This window comes from Giraffa tippelskirchi, chromosome 7 (genome assembly GCF_054371585.1).
Source record: "Giraffa tippelskirchi isolate mGirTip1 chromosome 7, T2T-mGirTip1v1.2.pri, whole genome shotgun sequence".
Lineage (NCBI taxonomy): Eukaryota > Metazoa > Chordata > Mammalia > Artiodactyla > Giraffidae > Giraffa > Giraffa tippelskirchi.
The window spans coordinates 84,287,609-84,308,793 of record NC_137281.1 but is presented as its reverse complement, the minus strand read 5'-3'; the positions used below and the strand labels follow the sequence as shown (position 1 = coordinate 84,308,793).

Genomic DNA, 21,185 nt, shown 5'->3' with positions numbered 1-21,185 from the left:
CCATGTACTCTGTGATAACCTTAATGAAAAGTTCACTTGTTTTATACTGATCACTGAGAATTTTACTGACTAGTTTCTATATGTCTAGCGGGCTAAAATGAAATGGAACAAATCAAATAGAATAAATCAAGTGTACTCACAAGGATTTAAGTATACACAATTAATAAACATAAATATCAATAAGATAGATAGAAAGATCAATAAGATAATACCTAAGTGCTAAAGAATGAAGGACAGTTAAAGAAAGGAGCACACAAAGACAATGTATTTCTGATAAAATGATGAATTAAGTTTGTGGACTGAGGCTGTTGCTAAAAACAACTAAAAATATAAATATGTTTTAAACAACTAAAAGTAAAATATATTCTTAAAATCTTCTCAAATGCATCCATGACCTGCTAAAAAATACATAAGAATTACACAGGCTAAAAAAAACACAAAAAACTAAAGGTAGGAAGCCAGAGAGGTAAGTAGAATGTTGAAACTGACCTTTTTGTTATGAGGGCACTTAGTGAACACAGTGAATCTGAGCTCCAGCTTTCATGATCTTTAAAGCTAGAGGACAGAAGACAAATCCAAGGGGCCACCCAAATTGGAGAGTCTACCTGGAGACTTGTCCATAACCTCGAGACCCCAGGGGCTTCCCTGGTGGCTCAGATGGCAAAGAATCTGCCTGCAATGCAGGAGACCCAGGTTCGATCCCTGGGTCAGGAAGATCCCCTGGAGAAGGGAATGGCAACCCACTCTGGTATTCTTGCCTGGAGAATTCCATGGACAGAGGAGACTGGTGGGCTAAAGTTCATGGGGTAGCAAAGAATCAGACACAACTGACTGACTAACTCACATATACACTGAGACCGCAAGGCCTAGGGTCTCAAAATGTGTTACAAACTTTTCTATCCACTACCCCAGGAATATCGCCTATCTCAAAACTTGGGGCTAAGGTGGGGATGAAAATTCTTCCCTGGTTATTTGTAACCACAAACCACAATTTGCAACCTGAATCCCCACTAAAGGGGTGGTCTAAAATATTTCAAGAGGAGAAGTGATATTTTGAAGAAGTTGAAGGCATCTGACAGAAACAAAACTTCTCCATGGAGAAATCTACCTTTAAACAAGATCTCAAAAAATTCCCAAAGACAGGTACAAAGATAAATAAACAGTTCACAGTTCAAAAGGAAATAAAGCACTCTAACAGCCAGCAAAAACAATAGGTGACACTATCAAACTGGTGACTTCATATAAAATGATCATCAGACAGAATATAAAAATTATATTTCAAGAAATAAAAACAAATTTGAAAATATGAGTAAACTCCATGAAGATCTGAAAAGGCACAGATCTTCCAGAGGCAAAAAAAAATTTTTAATTAAAATAAAAAAGTCAAAGGCAGGGGATGGCGATAAAAGGAGTCAAGCATTTGCCCTATCTTTCCTGCACAAATTGTTCTTCAGGGTAACCAGAAAGCTACTAAAAGTTTTCTTTAAAGAAGAAACATAGATTTAAAAATGAAGAATGACGGAATATCATTATTTTGTAATCCCTAAAGAAATAATGCATCCAGATAACAATCATCAATGACTACTAAAATATTTAAGCAAAAAGATGGTGGGGAACTTTATTAAAACTGATTATTGCTGAACCAAATAATCAGTTTTAATATTACAGTAAGCAAAACTAACACATACTCTTTTCATATATATTTTTTTCTCCATTTACATTTTCTTTCACTTTTCTGTTTCTTTTGGTGCTCCTAAAATGTAAACATCTAGGTTTGATACATGTAAATTAATGTTAGTCACTAGAATTTTCACTGCTTGACGGTGATAAGGGTTCTTAGAAATGAATTGTTCTAAAGAATCTCAAGATGTCTTCTAATAATAAATCACTATGTTTTTCTCATGATGGAACAAAGTTTTCACATAGCATGAAAAAGAACTCCAAATTTCCCTTGGGGGGAACTATTAAAGTAGTTTAATTTATCCATCACAACATTTAAAAGATTTTAATAAATTGAGAAAATAAAGCGACAAAAGAGAGAAATAAATAGAAGGCCATGGATAAAGTCAAAAGGAAAGTGAAAAGGAGAAGGTAGAGAGTTAAAGAGTTGACAGATGTAATACAGAAAAATGTTAAACTGTCTCTTTACATATCTTTTGTTACAACAATGCCATTGACTACAATTCAATCAAGAGAATATCTATTATGTCTGTCTGCACTTGACTGACAGAAACACTAGCACAGAGTTGAGTGTCTCAAAATTGCAGATGACAATTCTATTAGTTTTCTCAAGGCTACAATGATCATTTTCTAGCAGTAAATTGAAAAAGGGAAAGATATATCCAACTGAATGCAGATTTCCAGACAATACTAGGGAGAGATAAGCAAAGAAATAGAAGAAAACACAAATGGAAAAGACAACAGATATCTTTAAGAAAACTGGAGTTACCAAGTGAACATTTCATACAAACATAGGCACAATAAAGGACAAAAATGGCAAGGACATAACAGAAGCAAAAGAGATTCAGAAAAGGTGGCAAGAATACACAGAAGGACTATACAAAAAAGCTCTTAATGACTCAGTTAACCATGATGATGTGGTCACTCACCTAGAGCCAGATATCCTGGAGTGTGAAGTCAAGTGAGCCTTAGGAAGCATCACTACTGACAAAACTAGTGGAGGTGATGGAACTACAGATGAGCTATTTCAAATGCTAAAAGATGATGCTCTTAAAGTGCTGCACTCAGTTCAGCTCAGTCGCTCAGTCTTGTCCGACTCTTTGCAACTCCATGAATCGCAGCACGCCAGGCCTCCCTGTCCGTCACCAACTCCCAGAGTCCACCCAAACGCATGTCCATCGAGTTGATGATGCCATGCAGCCATCTCATCCTCTGTCGTCCCCTTCTCCTCCTGCCCTCAATCCTTCCCAGCATCAGGGTCTTTTCCAATGAGTCAACTCTTCGCATCAGGTGGCCAAAGTATTGGAGTTTCAGCTTCAACATCAGTCCTTCCAATGAACACCCAGGACTGATCTCCTTTAGGGTGGACTGGTTGGATCTCCTTGCAGTCCAAGGGACTCTCAAGAGTCTTCTCCAACACCACAGTTCAAAAGCATCAATTCTTCGGAGCTCAGCTTTCTTTGTAGTCCAACTCTCACATCCATACATGACTACTGCAAAAACCATAGCCTTGACTAGATGGACCTTTGTTGGCAAAGTAATGTCTCTGCTTTTCAATATGCTATCTAGGTTGGTCATAACTTTCCTTCCAAGGAGTAAGCATCTTTTAATTTCATGGCTGCAGTCACCATCTGCAGTGATTTTGGAGCCCAGAAAAATAAAGTCAGCCTCTGTTTCCACTGTTTCCCCATCTATCTGCCATGAAGTGATGGGACCGGATGCCATGATCTTAGTTTTCTGAACGTTGAGCTTTAAGCCAACTTTTTCACTCTCCTCTTTCACTTTCATCAAGAGGCTCTTTAGTTCTTCACTTTCTGCCATAAGGGTGGTGTCATCTGTATATCTGAGGTGATTGATATTTCTCCCAGAAATCTTGATTCCAGCTTGTGCTTCATCCAGCCCAGCGTTTCTCATGATGTACTCTGCGTATGATTTAAATAAGCAGGGTGACAATATACAGCCTTGACGTACTCCTTTTCCTATTTGGAACCAGTCTGTTGTTCCATGACCAGTTCTAACTGTTGCTTCCTGACCTGCATACAGGTTTCTCAAGTGGCAGGTCAGGTGGTCTGTATTCCCATCTCTTTCAGAATTTTCCACAGCTTATTGTGATCCATACAGTCAAAAGCTTTGGCATAGTCAATAAAGCAGAAATAGATGTTTCTCTTTAACTCTCTTGCTTTTTCAATGATCCAGCGGATGTTGGCAATTTGATTTCTGGCTCCTCTGCCTTTTCTAAAACCAGCTTGAACATCTGGAAGTTCATGGTTCACATATTGCTGAAGCCTGGCTTGGAGAATTTTGAGCATTATTTTACTAGCGTGTGAGATAAGTGCAATTGTGCAGTAGTTTGAGCATTCTTTGGCATTGCCTTTCTTTGGGATTGGAATGAAAACTGACTTTTTCCAGTCCTGTGGCCACTGCTGAGTTTTCCAGATTTGCTGGCATATTGAGTGCAGCACTTTCACAGCGTCATCTTTCAGGATTGGAAATAGCTCAACTGGAATTCCATCACCTCCACTAGCTTTGTTCATAGTGATGCTTTCTAAGGCCCATTTGACTTCACATTCCAGGATGTCTGGCTCTAGGTGAGTGATCACACCATCGTGATTGTCTGGGTCGTGAAGAACTTTTTTGTACAATTCTTCTGTATATTCTTGCCACCTCTTCTTAATATTTTCTGCTTCTGTTAGGTCCCTATCATTTCTATCCTTTATCGAGCCCATCTTTGCATGAAATGTTCCCTTGGTATTTCTAATTTGTTTGAAAAGATCTCTAGTCTTTCCCATTCTATTGTTTTCCTCTACTTCTTTGCACTGATCGCTGAGGAAGGCTTTCTTATCACTCCTTGCTGTTCTTTGGAACTCTGCATTCAAATGGTTATATCTTTCCTTTTCTCCTTTGCTTTTCGCTTCCCGTCTTTTCACAGCTATTTGTAAGATCTCCTCAGACAGCCATTTTGCTTTTTTGCATTTCTTTTCCACGGGGATGGTCTTGATCCCTGTATCCTGTACAATGTCACAAACCTCTGCCCATAGTTCATCAGGTATTCTGTCTATCAGATCTAGTCCTTTAAATCTATTTCTCACTTCTACTGTATAGTCATAAGGAATTTGATTTAGGTCATACCTGAATGGTCTAGTGGTTTTCTCCACTTTCTTCAATTTCAGTCTGAATTTGGCAATAAGGAGTTCATGATCTGAGCCACAGTCAGCTCCAGGTCTTATTTTTGCTGACTCTATAGAGCTTCTCCATCTTTGGCTGCAAAGAATATTATCAATCTGATTTCGATGTTGACCGTGTGGTGATGTCCACGTGTAGAGTCTTCTCTTGTGTTGTTGGAAGAGGGTGTTCGCTATGACTAGTGCGTTCTCTTGGCAGAACTCTATTAGCCTTTGCCCTGCTTCCTTCTGTACTCCAAGGCCAAATTTGCCTGTTATTCCAGGTGTTTCTTGACTTCCTACTTTGGTACTCAACATGCCAGTAAATTTGGAAAATTCAGCAATGGCCACAGGACTAGAAAAGGTCAGTTTTCAGTCCAATCCAAAAGAAGGGGAATGCCAAAAAATGTTCAAACTACCACACAATTGTGCTCACTTCACATCCTAGCAAGGTAAAGCTGAAAATCCGTCAAGTTAGTCTTCAACAGTACTTGAAGCAAGAATTTCCAGATGTACAAGCTGGATTTAGAAAAGGCAGAGGCAACAGAGATGAAATTGCCAACATCTGTTGGATTATAGAAAAAACAAGGGAATTGCAGAACAACATGTATTTCTGCTTCTATGACTATGTCAAAACCTTTGTGCAGATCACAACAAACTGGAAAATTCTTCAAGAGACATGAATACCAGACCACCTCATCTGCCTCCTGTGAACCTGTATGCAGGTCAAGAAGCAACATTTGGAACCAGACATGGAACAATGGACTGCTTCAAGATTGGGAAAGGCATATGTCAAGGCTGTATATTGTCACCAGGCTTATTTAACTTAGATGCAAAGTACATCATGAGAAATGCCAGGCTGGATGAATCCCAAGCTGGAATCAAGACTGTCGGGAGAAATACCAACAACCTCAGATATGCAGATGGTATCACCCTTATGGCAGAAGGTAAAGAGGAACTAAAGAGCCTCTTGATGAAGGTGAAAGAGGAGAGTGAAAAAGCTGGCTTAAAATCCAACATACAAAAAACTAAGATCACGGCATCCAGTCCCATCACTTCATGGCAAATAGATGGGGAAAAAATGGAAACAGTGGCAGGTTTTCTTTTCTTGGGCTCTAAAATCACTGTGGATGGTGATTGCAGCCATGAAATTAAAAGATGCTTGGCTCCTTGGAAGAAAAGCTATGACAAACATAGACAGCCTATTAAAAAGCAGGGACAACAATTTGCAAACAAAGGTACATATAGTCAAAGCTATGGTTTTTCCAGTAGTCATGTATGGATGTGAGTGTTGGACCATAAAGAAGGCTAAGTGCCAAACAATTGACGCCTTCGAACTGTGGTGCTGGAGAAGACTCTTGAGAGTCCCTTGGACAGTAAACTGATCAAACCAGTAAGTCCTAAAAGGAAATCAACCCTGAACATTCAATAGGAAGGACTGATGCTGAAGCTGAAGTGACAATACTTTGGCCACCTGATTCAAGGAACTGACTCATTGGAAAAGACCCTGATGCTGGGAAAGATTGAGGGCAAAAGGAGAACGGGGTGGGAAGGGATGAGATAGATGTTTAGATAACATCACTGACTCAATGGACATGAGTTTGAGCCAACTCTGGGAGATAGTAAAGGAAAGAGAAACCTGGCATGCTGCAGTCCATGGGGTCGCAAAGAGTTGGACACAACTTAGTGACTAAACAACAACAAAATAAGAAAAAACAAAAACATAGCTTCTGTCTCAGGTGCTTTACAGTTATTCTGATTACTGAAGGTAGATTTCAGGACCTGGTAATGTTCTTGTAATGCTAATTTGTGACACTAAAATCAAATTTAAAATGACAAAGAAAGTTCTTAATGACTTATTTCCTTTTACTGACTTGATATGTGAATGCAAATAAGCCTCCTTAAATTTACAAAAGAAAAAAGGATTCTTTGCGATATCAAAATAAGATAATCTAAAAGAAATGCTCATTTTACTCACTTTCAACGTTTATATTGTTTACTAATTATATTAGCCATGAAGCAGGTTAAATAATATCCCCACATACAAAGAGATCTAAATTCAGTACTGAGGAAGTAAGCAGCTCTCTGAGAAAACAACAAGAACCTGATGTAGCATTTGCCAGTTTCCATGGTGCACATATTTCCAACATGGCCAACTTCAAGCTAAGAGGGTGATGTTGCTGAGGTGATGATATGCACATAAATTGTTCTAGTGAGCCAGTATAAGCTGCCTCCAGGACACCACTGCAGACCCAGAGGCAGGAGATAGACTGGTCCCCTCAAAGTAAAGCAGTTGGAGATTCATTCTCTATGGAGGGAAACTCCAAGAAGATAACAGCAAGGCAATTAAGGAAGAAGGCTGGGCCCTGCCTCGACCACATATCTCTCATTCCTGAAATCAGGAGACCTCCCCAAACACACATGCGCAGAAAAGGCTTCTTGCAGGCCAAAGGGGAAGCAATGTCAAGACCCAGTCTATCCAGATACCCTGCAGTAAGATCCATCTTGGCTAAGAGATGCATGCATACACATGGAAGGATCTTGAGATATACCAAATATAGACTGTGAACCAGGTAAATCAAAATGATTGGCCAAAGGAAAACTGGAAGAAATATCCCATATAAGTGATTTAAACTGCCGCACGGGCGCATCTCAGGGACTCTCCTTCTGAGTCTGCCCATGTGCCTACCCACACATACTGTATTCTTTTTCCTCTTAATAAACACTTGTTTCACTGCTTTTTGTCTTTGTGGACATTCTTTTCTGCAAAGCCAAAGGGCCAGGGCCTTGTCACTGACCACTGGTCTAATGGCTAGGATCTGGTGCTTTCATGCCATGACCCAGCCTCAGTCTCTGGTTGGGAACCCAAGCGCTGCTCCAAGCAGTTGCAGGCTGAGGCCACCCGAGATCATTCTATCATAAGTGATTTTGTTTCTTGGAGGAACTTCCTCCTAATGATGGTTTTACAATATTTTTGAACTTTTTATCAACATACAATACACAGAAAGACTACAAATCACAAGTATACAGCTTGATGATTCTGAACAAACTGAACATACCATGTAAACCAGTACCCAGATCAAAATATTACCTACACTCGGATGCCTTTGTGTCCTTTTACAGTATACCTCCCAAAGGTAACCACTCTCCAGATTCTAACATTATAGATACAGATTTCCTGTTTTAGATAAAATTGTACATATGCATTTGTTTGAATCTGGCTTCTCTTGCTACACATTTTGGTTGGTTTTTGGTTTGGTTTTTTTTTTTGAGATTCATCCACATTGTATGTAGCTGCAGCTTGATGACTCTCATTGCTGGGAAATATTGCATTATTTAAAAATAGCATTCAATTTACTTCCTCTATTCTACTATTAGTGGACATCTGTCTTGTTTGCAGCCTGGGGTTATATAAACAGTGCAACTAAGAATATTCAGGTGAATATGTTAAGCATTTCTATGGAGTATAAACCTAGGAGTGGAACTGCTGAGTGTAAAGTATGCTATTAAGAAGCTCAACTTAATAGATGCTGCCAGAATTTTACAGAATGATTTTACCTATTCACACTCCTACTAGCAGGTATGAGAGCTTCAGTAGCTTCAATTCTTCGCCCATACTCCTTATAATACGTTAGATGTTGACAAACCATACAACCCTGTCTTCTTTTAAAATATTAATTTTTCTGTATTTCAGAAGCTGCTAATACTGGTTGGGCATCAGAATCATTTGTGAAGCTTACTGAATACTTAGAACCCATCCAGATCTAAATCAGAATCTCTAGGAGTAGGGTCATAGATGAATAATTCCTAACAGTTCTGTACGTGATTCTAATGCAAAGTCAACATTTGAGACCACTGACCTAAACTTCAATATCCCTTTAAAACTACAGATTTTAATGTGAACTTCACAACTCCTTGCTAATATTAGGAAATGATCCACAATTCTAAGGAGAAAGATGATTTCTCCAGAGTCACATTGTGATACACTGACCAACTGTGGTGTTGGAGAAGACTCTTGAGAGTCCCTTGGACTGCAAAGAGATCCAATCAATCCATCCTAAAGGAGATCAATCCTGGGTGTTCATTGGAAGGACTGATACTGAAGCTGAAACTCCAATACTTTGGCCACCTCATGCGAAGAGCTGACTCATTGGAAAAGACCCTAATGCTGGGTAGGATTGGGGGCAGGAGGAGAAGGGGACAACAGAGGATGAGATGGTTGATGGCATCACTGACTCGATGGACATGGGTTTGGGTAGACTCCGGGAGCTGGTGATGGACAGAGAGGCCTGGCGTGCTGCAATTCATGGGGTCACAAGGAGTCGGACATGACTGAGCGACTAAACTGAACTGAACTGAACTGACCGACTTTCACAAAGATAATATGTTAAAAAAAAGATGTATATTACAACACTGCTTGTAATAACAAAAAAAGGCAAACTATCTAAATGACCATTAATAAGAGACTGATTAAATAAATTGAGAGTGATTCATATAATGAAATTAAATGCAGCCATTAAAAGAATGAGATGTACATGTAAGGCTGATATACATGTGATATAACTAACTGCCTTAGTTAAAATTCTGAGATAACTTCCATGCCAGTTGATAAACACCACTGTTCTCAAAATACCTAAATGCCCCTCCTCACTGTCCCACTCTCAGCCCTGAGGTGCCCCGCACCACCTATTATTTTGGCAGTAAAAATATAACCCTTGACACAACAGGGGCCTCATGATCCAATTTATCATCTATTCAGACTACACCAGTGTCCATGCACTAAAAAAAAAAAAAAAATCTTTTTGAAACCTTACCTCACTCCATGATTATGCAACAAAAAATCTTAAGTGTATAATGAGATTAAATCAGCAGTCTTCTCCATAGCTGTTCCTTTTGCCTTCTTTTTTTCCTAATTATAAAATACAGTGAGGAAATTTAATAATAATAAAGTGAGGAAATTTAGAAAAGTATAAACCCAAAACTTGGCAAAAAAAGAAACCATGTGAAATCTTTCCTCCTAAGGACATATAGGGAAACTGGCATATGAAAAGAACTATACCTCCACTGTTGGACACTTATGTTTTTGTCTTGAGCTGTTATTAAAAAAATTCTGTGATGAGTATCCTTGTAGTATTCATTTGGAGGGTTTTCAACAAAGTACTACAAACTGGATAGTTTAAACAACAGAAATTCATTTTCTGATCGTTCTGGAGGATAAACGTCCAAGATCAAGGTGTCAGCAGGGTTTACTTTTCTGAGGCCTCTCTCTTTGGCTTGGAGATGGCCATCTTCTCCCCATCTCCATATGGTTTTCTTTCTGTTTGGTGTAGGTGTCCTAATCTATTTTTATCAGGATTAGGATCCACTAATAAGACCTCATTCTACCTTAATTACTTTTTCAAATGCTGTGTCTCCTAGTAAGGTCATATTCTCAGGTACTAGGGATTAGGACTTCAACATATGAATGTGCAGGGGTGAGGAGAGGACACGATTCATTCAGCCCATAACACTTGGACATAGATCTTACGTATATTCTTTTTTTTCAACTTTTTATTTTATGTAGGAGTATAGCCAATTAACTGTTGTGGTAGTTTCAGGTGGACAGCAAAGAGACTCAGCCATACATATTCTTTAAACTTTTTATTTGTGCATATTCTTAGGTTTGATCCCTATATCCCTATCCATCACTTCTCTTTCTGAATCATGAACTGACAAAGTATCTATCTCTTATTTAAATGGAAGTTACACTAAATTTCATTTCCTGCATGATCCAGGTAGGATGACTATAACAGTTCAGTGTGAAACTGGTATTGGTGGATACACATCATTTCCCTTAAGATTTCATCAGAACATTAAACATTCATTGCAGCACTTTTGACCTTCCCAACCAATTTAAAATATGGTAGCATAAAGCAACACTGCTACTTGTCCCTTTACTTGAACACAAGATTCCTGAAATCTCTCATTTCATTTTACAGTCAAGTCACAAGAAGAATAATAATGTAGTCATTCAGGAACCATGGGGCTCTCCTCTAAACTGAATAGCATCATTTTATAGTACTATGTAAATCGTATTCCTTTATTCATGAGGAACACGGCAATTTCCATATATTCAGGTTATCAAATAATAATTCCTAGTGCTGGTTATCTAGCCCACATGGGTATAGTTGCATAGTTAGAAGGGTTTTCACTTCATGTTACAATGCTTTAGTTATCTGCAGCCTTTGGGAAAAGGAAAATTTATTAACAGTAACAATGTGGTTACTACAATTTTGTTTCAATTGTTAATATGAAAAAGAAAGGCTTAAAGGGCATTGTGTATAATAGGCACTGGTACTATTGCTAAGGAGAGAAAGATGAGTAAAACTGAACTGCTACTCTTAAGGCAATTACATTCTGATAGGAGAGATAGTATATAGATATAACATCTACACACATACATGCATGTATACATATATATAAGTGAGGTAAATGCAGGGGTATAAACACAATATCCCAGTCTGTCTTTCAAAAAGCAATACTAAAACTATAAGAACAACAGGCATATTACATAAAACCAATGCCCATAACAAAAAGAGAATGCTCAAGTATCAAATTACCTATATAAGTAGGTAACATAGACGGACACTTTGGAAAAAAACATGAATAAGAGAGAAATGGGGAACTAGTAGTGGACTAATCTCCAAACATTACCAGAAAGAGAAATTCCACATTAGGTGTAAAAATATTGGAAATGTTCCAGTAGATCTTCCAGCACTACACAGAATGGACTTGTAAAAGCACCATGATTTGCAGTCGCAGTCTTCAAAAATGCATTGCTTTTGAGATGGTAGAAAGGAAGGTAGAAGAGAGGTCATTGGAAATTGGATAGTGAAGATGAAAATGGGCAAGGAGCAAAAGGGGAAAATGCAAGACAAAAGAGAACCCAAAAAATAAAGAATAGAATGAAGATACACAACCCCTTCTCCCCAAAATTCATATACACACATACACAAACACACAAACACACCATACTTGGCTTGGCTGCACTGACAGAAGAAGACACCCTTGACCTAAGAGTCTTGTAAATCACCCACACTCACAAAGGGAATTGGCAAAAATAGACTAAATTTCTATAAAATATTTTAAGAATAGAAAATCAAACCCACTCAAGCTGATGAAAATTCCCTTCCCCTTCAAAAAGAAACATGAAGAACAAGGAAACTGTAATACAACATTCCATACTAAATTAAATATCCTCAAATAAGCATGTTAAAGTATAAAAAACCATCTTGAATATAAAATTCAAAAACTAAAAGCAAAAATGGACAATAAACAGCAAAAAACAAAAACAGAGTTGACTGAACTTGGGAAAGAAATGAAAGGAAAAGACAAAATCATTGCAGAATCAAAGTCACCAAGGGAGACTAGATTCAATTAAATTTTTACGAAGGGACATTTAACAAAGCCAGAAAAAACAACCAAGAGAATGAAGACGAGGCAAAGAAATAAAAAGGACCAGAAGTAAAGTGGTTGGAATAGAAAAGACCAAAGAAGAAAACAAGTATGTGCAATAGGAGAGTCTAAAGATAAGAACAACTGAACAGAACTAATACTTAAAACCATAACCCAAGGAAACCTTCTGGAAATAAGAAAAGACCAAACTGTACATATTTAAATGGACCAACAGGTACTTGGGAAAACTGAATCAGGACAATCAATTTGATATGACAAAGGTCCATATAACCAAGCTATGGTTTTGGAGAAGACTCTTGAGAGTGCTGGTGAAATTCCAGGAGATTATGAAGGACAGTGAACCCTGGCACGCTACAGTCCATGGGGTCGCAAAGAGTCAGACACAACTGAGCGACTGAACAACAACAATCCTAATAAAACTATTAGACTTAACCTCGAAGCATAAAGATGACAGCTGAAATCAGACTGGTACTATTTGCCCTAAACATAACTTACAATGCAGAGTAGCAAAAGTGATCTATTAAAAAAAAAAAAAAAACTCATGGAAAAAATGAATAAAGCAACAATTTTGTTTTTTTATGAGTTTTTTTTTTTTTAATAGATCACCCTTTTGCTACTTTGCATTGTAAGTTATGTTTAGGTGGGGCTTCCCTGGTACCTCAGGTGGTAAAGAATCCACCTGCAATGCAGAAGACCCCAGTTCGATTCCTGGGTTGGGAAGATCCCCTGCAGAAGGGATAGGCTACCCACTCCAGGACTTTTGGGCTTCCTTGGTGACTCAGACAGTAAAGAATCTGACTGCAATGCAGGAAACCTGGGTTCGATTCCTGGGTTGGGAAGATACCCTGGAGGAGGGCATGGCAACCCACTCCATGGAGAATCCCCATGGACAGAGGAGCCTGGTGGGCTACAGTCCATGGGGTTGGAAAAAGTCAGACATAACTGAGTGACTAAGTACACAGCACAGTCCTTCAAGTATCAAGGTTAAGATTTCAGAATGTTCTGTACCCATGAACCCTTCTTGAGGAATATACTGGATGAGCTTCATCCACTAAGAGATGACTGAGGAAACTTGACAAGGACTGAGGATGCACGTTCAATAATTAATTAGAGATCTAAGACTCTCTATGACCCTCTAAAATAAAGGCATGAATCCAGGTGAAAGAACAACATGCTATGTATGTTATATAATGTGTTTTATGTGTAGTAAAGTAGAAATAATGCAGCTGAGAAAAATGAAAGGTGGGAGAAGGAGAAAGACAGTAAAACAAGTTCATGATTACTGAAGTTTTAATGGAGTTAGATAAGTTGATACTTAAGTAGCATTCCCAAATCACCAAGGAAAAGATAGGCTTTTTACATAAGTATCTCTGGGACAACTGGGTAGATGCTTGAAAAACTAAACTTCAAACTTCATGCTATTCCCCCCTCTAAAAAAATAATAACCTCCAAGTGGATCAGGGAGCTAAAAATACAAATACTAGAAATGCCACAGAAATACTATGGAAAAAAACACATGTGAGTTTATATATACTACACATGTATCTGCTGATATGTGCAAAAAGAAACATGAGGATAAACCAGAAATTTCTAAGGTTATCTAAAACAGTGGGTGAAAAGAGGATGGAAAGGAAGGGGGTTGAAAATGAGGTAGAAAGAATGGGAAAGTAATCTCTGAGTGATCCTTTTGTTCGTAGTTGAGTTTGGGGACCATGTTACAGTTACACAACTGAAAAATTAGTATATCAGATTAGCAAGGCTGGGGAAGAATAACAAAAAGTGCATACAAACAAACAGATAAATCTTACTATTTAAATGAATAACATAATCACACTGAAAGGGTAGAGAAGAACTAACCCAAACAACTTTAAACAGTTTTCTGATTACATACTTTAAGGCTAAACACAAAACACAGTACAAAAAAAAAAAAAAAAATTGAGGGAATTCCCTGGCAGTCCAGTGGTTAGGACTCAATGCTTTCACTGCTGTGGGCCTGGGTTTGATCCCTGGTCAGGAAACTAAGATCCTGCAAGCCGTGCAGCACAGTGAAAAAAATAAGGGTTAGAAGTTTTATTCCTCCCACAGAAGTGTGGGTTAGCAATTCTCAAACTACTTTCTGTATATTCAATGACCGAGCAAATAAGTAAATATATTATACATAACGGGGAGTCAATGTCAGAGAAAGAAATTGCAAATATGGAAAAGGATTGTGGTAGACGGCTAACATCAATCCTGTGGAATTGAATTGTAATTCAAAGTTTCATTAATGAATTCATGAAGTTGTCTTTATAAAACTATAGTTTTCAATGTATACAGATAGACAAATAGATAAATGTATACAATACACACATCCACATTTCCTGATTCTATCCATGGAGAAGGCCTAAAAGCAATGATATCCCACTAACCATGATCATATCTGACACTCAGATCTTGATTTCTAAATATTATTTTCCACTAAAAGGAATCAGAACCCCTGTAAGATGAGCTTGGAACATCTAGTGTGCCAGAAAGTAAAAATGCTCAAAGAATGCTGCTGCTGCTGCTAAGGCACTTCAGTCGTGTCCAACTCTGTGTGACCCCACAGACAGCAGCCCACCAGGCTCCTCCATCCCCTGGATGGCAAGGCAAGAATACCAGAGTGGGTTGCCATTTCCTTCTTCAATGCATGAAAGTGAAAAGTGAAAGTGAAGTTGATCAGTCATGTCCGACTCTTATGGACCCCATGGACTATAACCTGCCAGGCTCCTCTGTCCATGGGATTCTCCAGGCAAGAGTACTGGAGTGGGTTGCCATTCCCTTCTCCAGCTCAAAGAATGAGGACACATCAAAAGGTAACAGGAGACAACTTAACAAATCCAGGAAAATATGAGCATCAAAATATAGCTAATCCTTGAACAATGTGAGTTGAACTGTGCACTTATAAGCAGGTGCACTTATAAGCACCACTACACAGTCTGTGGCTGGTTGAACCTGAGGATGCAGAGGAACCTCAGATACGGAGAGCTGACTATAAGTTATCAGCAGATTAACCCCTGCATTGTTCAAGGGTCAACTATAAATAACAGTAGTAAAGGATTAAAACCTTCTCTTTCCCTGTATATTAAACTTTTTTAAAGGTAGTGACTAGGAGTTATAATTCCTGAGGGCTAAAAGCATGACTCCTTCTAGAAAATACCAGTGCAATTTAACAGTTCGCAACTTAAAAGGTCATGACTCCAAGGATCAATGCCGTAGTGGCAAGATGAAAGATGATAAGTGAGGGATACATGCTTACCAAGACTAAAGGGAGGTGAATTCAGACTTAGGCTCAGGTATATATATATATGGGTTATCCTAAAGTATTCACATGTATTTGACAAATATGACTCTGAAACGTGATAGAAGAACCAGGCTGTGGAAGAAGCAAGAATCTCTGTTTATCTAGGTCAGTCAGACAGATGGCACTGTGAGGTGAGGGAGATGGGGAGTATCACATTTGCATGTGTGCATACACACACACACACACAAACATGAAATGGGATGAAATGATCCAAAGTAAACAGGCTAGTAACAGCAAGCCCTGACATTAGTGTGTGCTAAGATCTGAAAGTGGAAATAAGTGTATTGGGTATCGCTCATGCCCCTGCCTCTCTTGATAACAGACTTTTCTGTAGCAAACCCAATCCACAATATTTTCCTAGGGGATAGAGAACATATGTCTCTATGAGCACTGGGTGTGACCTTGCACATTCAGTGTGACCTATATGCCGGTGGTCAGAGTGATTAGTTCCAACTGGGCACTTGACCTAAATAGCAAATAAGCACAATCAGACTCCTCTGTGACAGTGCTTCCCAGACTATAATGTACATTTGAATTACCCAGGGATCTTTTAAAAAGTATGATTCTGATCTAGTAGGTCTACAATAGTGTGTGAGATTCTGGATATCTGAAAAGATCCCAGTGATACTGATACTACTGATCCAGGGCCACAGTTCTGAACATTAGGGCTCTTCAAAAACTTTTTGTCATGTATATGGAGAAAACTCTAATTAAAAAAGATACATTCACTTCAATGTTCATAGCAGCAATATTTACAATGTTCAAGACATGGAAGCAAAGTAAATGCCCATTGACAATGAATGGATAAAGAAAATATATAAAAGAATATTACCCAGCCATAAAAAGAATGAAATAATGCCATTAGTAGAAACATGGATGGATCCAGAGATCATCATACTGAATGAAGTATGTCAGACAGAGAAAGACAAATGCCATATGCTATCACTTATGACACAAATGAACATATTTTCAAACAAAAACAGATTCACAGCCATAGAAAACAAACTTACGGTTATCAAAGGGGAAAGGGGCTAGGGGAGGAATAAAGTAGGTGTTTGGGATTACCAGATACAAACTACTGTATATAAAATAAACAACAAGGTCCTACTGTATGGTACAGGGGACCATATTCATCCCTGTGGCTGAATAGGGAATGGAAAAGAATATATATATACACCTACATATACCAACATACACATACACATATGTATATATATTATTTTTCATATTCTTTTCCATTATGGGTTATTACAGGATGAATATGGGGATATATATATATATATGTATGTATATATATATATATATGTGTGTGTGTGTATATATATATATATATATATATATAAAAAATGGAGTCATTTTGTTGTACACCAGAAACTAACACAACATACTTCAATGAAACTAAAACTACACTTCAATAAAAAAACAAACAACCCCCTCAAAGAAACTTCTTGCCAGCATTATCAGGGAAGAAGTGCTCCTTACATCAGAGCTTCTAAGCTGATAAAACTATGATACTAGGGCTGTTGGCTTTTCTACAGGCAGCGGGGGTGGTTTGTTTTATGTTTATGTCACTCATGTCTTTGAATGTTCTCTGTCATTAGATTGGGGCTTCATTTTTCCCAAATAGGGAGGTCTCAGGTGGCTCAGTGGTAAAGAATCTAACTGCCAGTGCAGGAGTTGCAGGAGATGCCAGTTCAATCCCTGAGTGGGGAAGATCGCCGGGAAAAGGAAATGGCAACCCACTCCAGTATTCTTGCCTGGAGAATCCCATGGACAGAGGAACCTGGCAGACTACAGATCCACAGGGTCACAAAGAATCAGAGGCGACTGAGCACGCACACATGCATGCTGTTATTAGATTATCTACTGGTAGAAAAAAAGTCATATATATATCCTCTTGTCACTCCCCACAATGCCTTATTTGATGTTTTAGATAGAGAAATGCATAAACAATGTTCTTCAGAAGCCAACTGGGAAGAAATTTTAAAGTCTTTAAATGAAAGAGATGGAGAAGATATTTTAATGAAATGGTAGAGAATGAGAAAGAGGAGATCAGTTATTAGCTACCATGCTCGTGATATCCCTAAGGTAGTCCTACATCCTAAACCCATGCAACTATAAAAACACTCTCGGGAGGACTTCCCTGGTGGTCCAATGGTTAAAAATCCCCCTTGCAATGCAAGGGACATGGGTTCAATCCCTGGTGGGGAAACTAAGATCCCACATGCCATGGAGCAACTAAGCCTGAGGTCCATAACTACAGAGTCCATGTGCTGTGACGAAAGGTCCTGTATGATGCAACAAAGATGCCATGTGCCACAACTAAGACCCGATGCAGCCAAATAAATAAATAAATACTTGAAGAAAACACTCTCATAATCCCTCAAGTAGGTTATTTTGGAGAATCACAAGCCAGTATCCTAGAAGTGCAAAAACTCAAACTTCAAAGATAAGATCAAAGGAACTAGACAAAAAATATTATTAATTTGGCTTATATTATTCAGTGCTTCCCAGGAGATTCCTAAACTAAGAACTATGATCTCTAACATGGGGTCTACGACTGACACTGTCAACTTCTTTTTAAACCATAAGAAGGCAGTTTTGTCAACAAACAATTCCCAGAGACTATTCAACAGTTGTTAGAATACTCGCTAAGATATCTTGGAGTACATAATTAAGCCACTGTGATATCTTTTTAAGTGCCCAGGACAAACAAATCTAACTGGTTCACCTCCCTTCAAGACAGGAATCTAGAAATAACCTCCTTATTTATAGAGAATCCCAACTTCCTTACTTGGATATCAGCAAGATTTTTTGAAGGGGAAGATGCCCTGTTATTTAACCAAGGCCTGTGGTGTTGGAGAAGACTCTTGAGAGTCCCTTGGACTGCAAGGAGATCCAATCAATCCATCCTAAAAGAGATCAATTCTGGGTGTTCACTGGAAGGTCTGATGTTGAAGCTGAAACTCCAATACTTTGGGCACCTCATGCGGAGAGTTGACTCATTGGAAAAGACCCTAATGCTGGGTGGGATTGGGGGCAGGAGGAGAAGGGGACGACAGAGGATGAGATGGTTGGATGGAATCACCAACTCGATGGACATGGGTTTGGGTAGACTCCGGGAGTTGGTGATGGACAGGGAGGCCTGGCATGCTGCAATTCATGGAGTTGCAAAGAGTCGGACACGACTGAGCGACTGAACTGAACTGATTATAAATTCAGTGCCTATCAAGTTCAGGCAATAATCTTCCTTCCTGCTCAAGCTAAGTTTCACCACATCATAACAGTCATCTTTAATCCTTAAAACTAATATGGAGAAAGCAAATAATTCACCCCATCTCACACACACACACACACACACACACACAATTCCTACAAGGTAAACTCTCACAAGGGGATGTGCATACATAAGAGTCCCAGGTTCTCTTATTTTTCTTTCAGGCTACCCGGTCTCCAGGATGGGAGTGTTTTCTTAAGCTTCATTTTTCCCAGAGAGGAATGTCTCAATTTTCTAATTCTTTGGCCAATGAGTTGAAAATCTAATCCAGGAGAGATATACAAGGAAGCCTGATTGTAGATGCATATCTAAACTGCACTCTGCTATTTTGTACTCCATTTATCTGACTGTTGTATCTTTCAATTGATTCAAAACTTAGAGTAAAAGGGAAAGGGTGTGATTAACTATCACCCTTCAAACATCAGAAGTCAACAGCTTCTATAGAAACATACAATTCTTATAAATGTACTCCTAAATAATTTAACACAGCTTTTAGATAACATGTATTTTTCCATCATAAACAGGAAAATGTATTTTTATTTTGAGAATGACATGATCCTGCAACCTCAGACATGGACTCAGGAATGACTCTATGTAGGCATATTTGGGTATATTAAAAGCATCCCAATAATTTACTCATACATTCATAATGTTCCCTTTTCACTTTAACCCATAACAAAATCTGTGCTCTACTGTTATATCTTTCTTTTTTTATAAATTTATTTATTTTAGTTGGGGGCTAATTACTTTACAATATTGTAGTGGTTTTTGCCATACATTGACATGAATCAGCCATAGGTTTACATGTGTTATATCTTTCTCTAGCCAGAATTTTTTGGTTTAACTAGCTCTTTCCTCAATCTCTTCAATAAATATTAGAATACATTAAATCACAGTTTTTGAAGGAATTTCTATAGGGAGATAAAGTAAGTAAAGACAGAGCGTGGAGATTTCTGGACAAATAACATGATCCTGAAGTGGATTTTTACAATAGATTTTTAGCTCATTTCTAAACAGTTTATTTTAAATATCAAGAAGGCTTTTGCCAGCAACTGCACATCTACCAATTCAGGATTAGATTAAGTCCCTTGTTCTTAGATTCAAAAATACAGTATTGTTAATTTAAGGGAATTTGCATCCTCTATACACTAGACAGTTAGACCACAAAGATGATATACAACATGATAATTTGAAAATATGGTAGAAGGAACCTGCAGTTTTGGCTATGGGGTTATCAGACTCAATTTCTCAATGTAAACAACTTTAAAACTGACAAAATATTTGAAGTAAGTGTTGAACAACAGACAGGATAGATGTGATCCTTAGAGAAGAGAAACACATGAAAGCCACTTTAATCTTGCTTTCTGCCTGGAGGCACTGCTCAGATCACAGAAAGGGAAGAGAAGTCAAAAAGAGGACAGAGGTCTCACTGCATGGATCAAACAGAGGTCAGAGTTTGGGTCTGCTGAGGCTGCTGGAATTTGAGGCAGAGGGCTGCATAGTGGAGAATAAGGAGTTGTATAGAGAAGAAACTCCAGAAATCTGCATAGAAGTCTTGGCTGAAATTAACATGCACCAACACAGCCACTCCGGGAAGCCTAGCAAAGTATAACTACTGAGGGGCCATAAGTTGAAAAGTGTACTTATTGAACATAGAGAGCTCGGAGACATTGGAGTTCCAACCAGACAGAGACCATCAGGAACACCCAGGCTATACGGCTGAGGTCCCAGAAATGCATGCCTCAGGTGCTGACTGCTCTATATTGGGAGACAGGGCTCAGATGTTCATATTTCTTTCTGCATGGGCAAAGAAAACTGGCATCTGGGCCCAAAGTGATGTTATAGACAGAGACCTCTGAGGTGACACAGAATTTTGTCTCCCACAACTGTGTGTTTACATTCCAAAGGTCATTTGACCAAGAAGCCTTCCCTATCTCTGTCTGTCTGTCTGTCTCTTGTATATGTGTGTGTGAGCATGTGTCTGTCTGTCTGTCTCTCCCTCCTTCTCTGGAGGGGAAGAGGTGAAGCTGTAAAAGCAGCTCCTACATAAGCTCCCAGACTAATAATGTTGTATTCCACTCAAGAGCTAGAAAGCCCTCATCATGGATGTGTGGGAGACAACTGCCCTCATCACATAAACCTGTGAGGAAAAATGGAGCATTGGAAACCAGGGCAAAGATACTCTGCAGATGAATAATTGGTTTGCCTTTGATGCAGAAATCTTGTGTTTACTGTCAAGATAAAATAAATATAGATGCAAAGCTTATTACTCTACTTGCAGAATAAGATT

General features: G+C 38.6%; 1 protein-coding gene across 21 annotated transcripts in view; it reads right to left on the bottom strand.

Annotated features, from left to right (window-relative positions):
* The window catches only part of LRRC49 (leucine rich repeat containing 49), a 149,294-nt gene that overhangs the window by 69,651 nt on the left and 58,458 nt on the right, over window positions 1–21,185 (bottom strand). Inside the window, exon 1 of one of the 21 annotated variants that reach the window (XM_081506242.1) lies at window positions 9,656–9,750. The exons of 19 other annotated variants lie outside the window; for them this stretch is intronic. Coding sequence is in view for 1 of the 2 variants with exons in the window: in XM_081506241.1 (XP_081362367.1) it covers window positions 8,400–8,491 (92 nt within the window). In the remaining variant the exon portion in view is untranslated. Of the gene's footprint in view, window positions 1–8,399; window positions 8,573–9,655; window positions 9,751–21,185 lie in introns of those variants that run through there. One more of the 21 variants, XM_081506241.1, reaches the window with a different exon arrangement.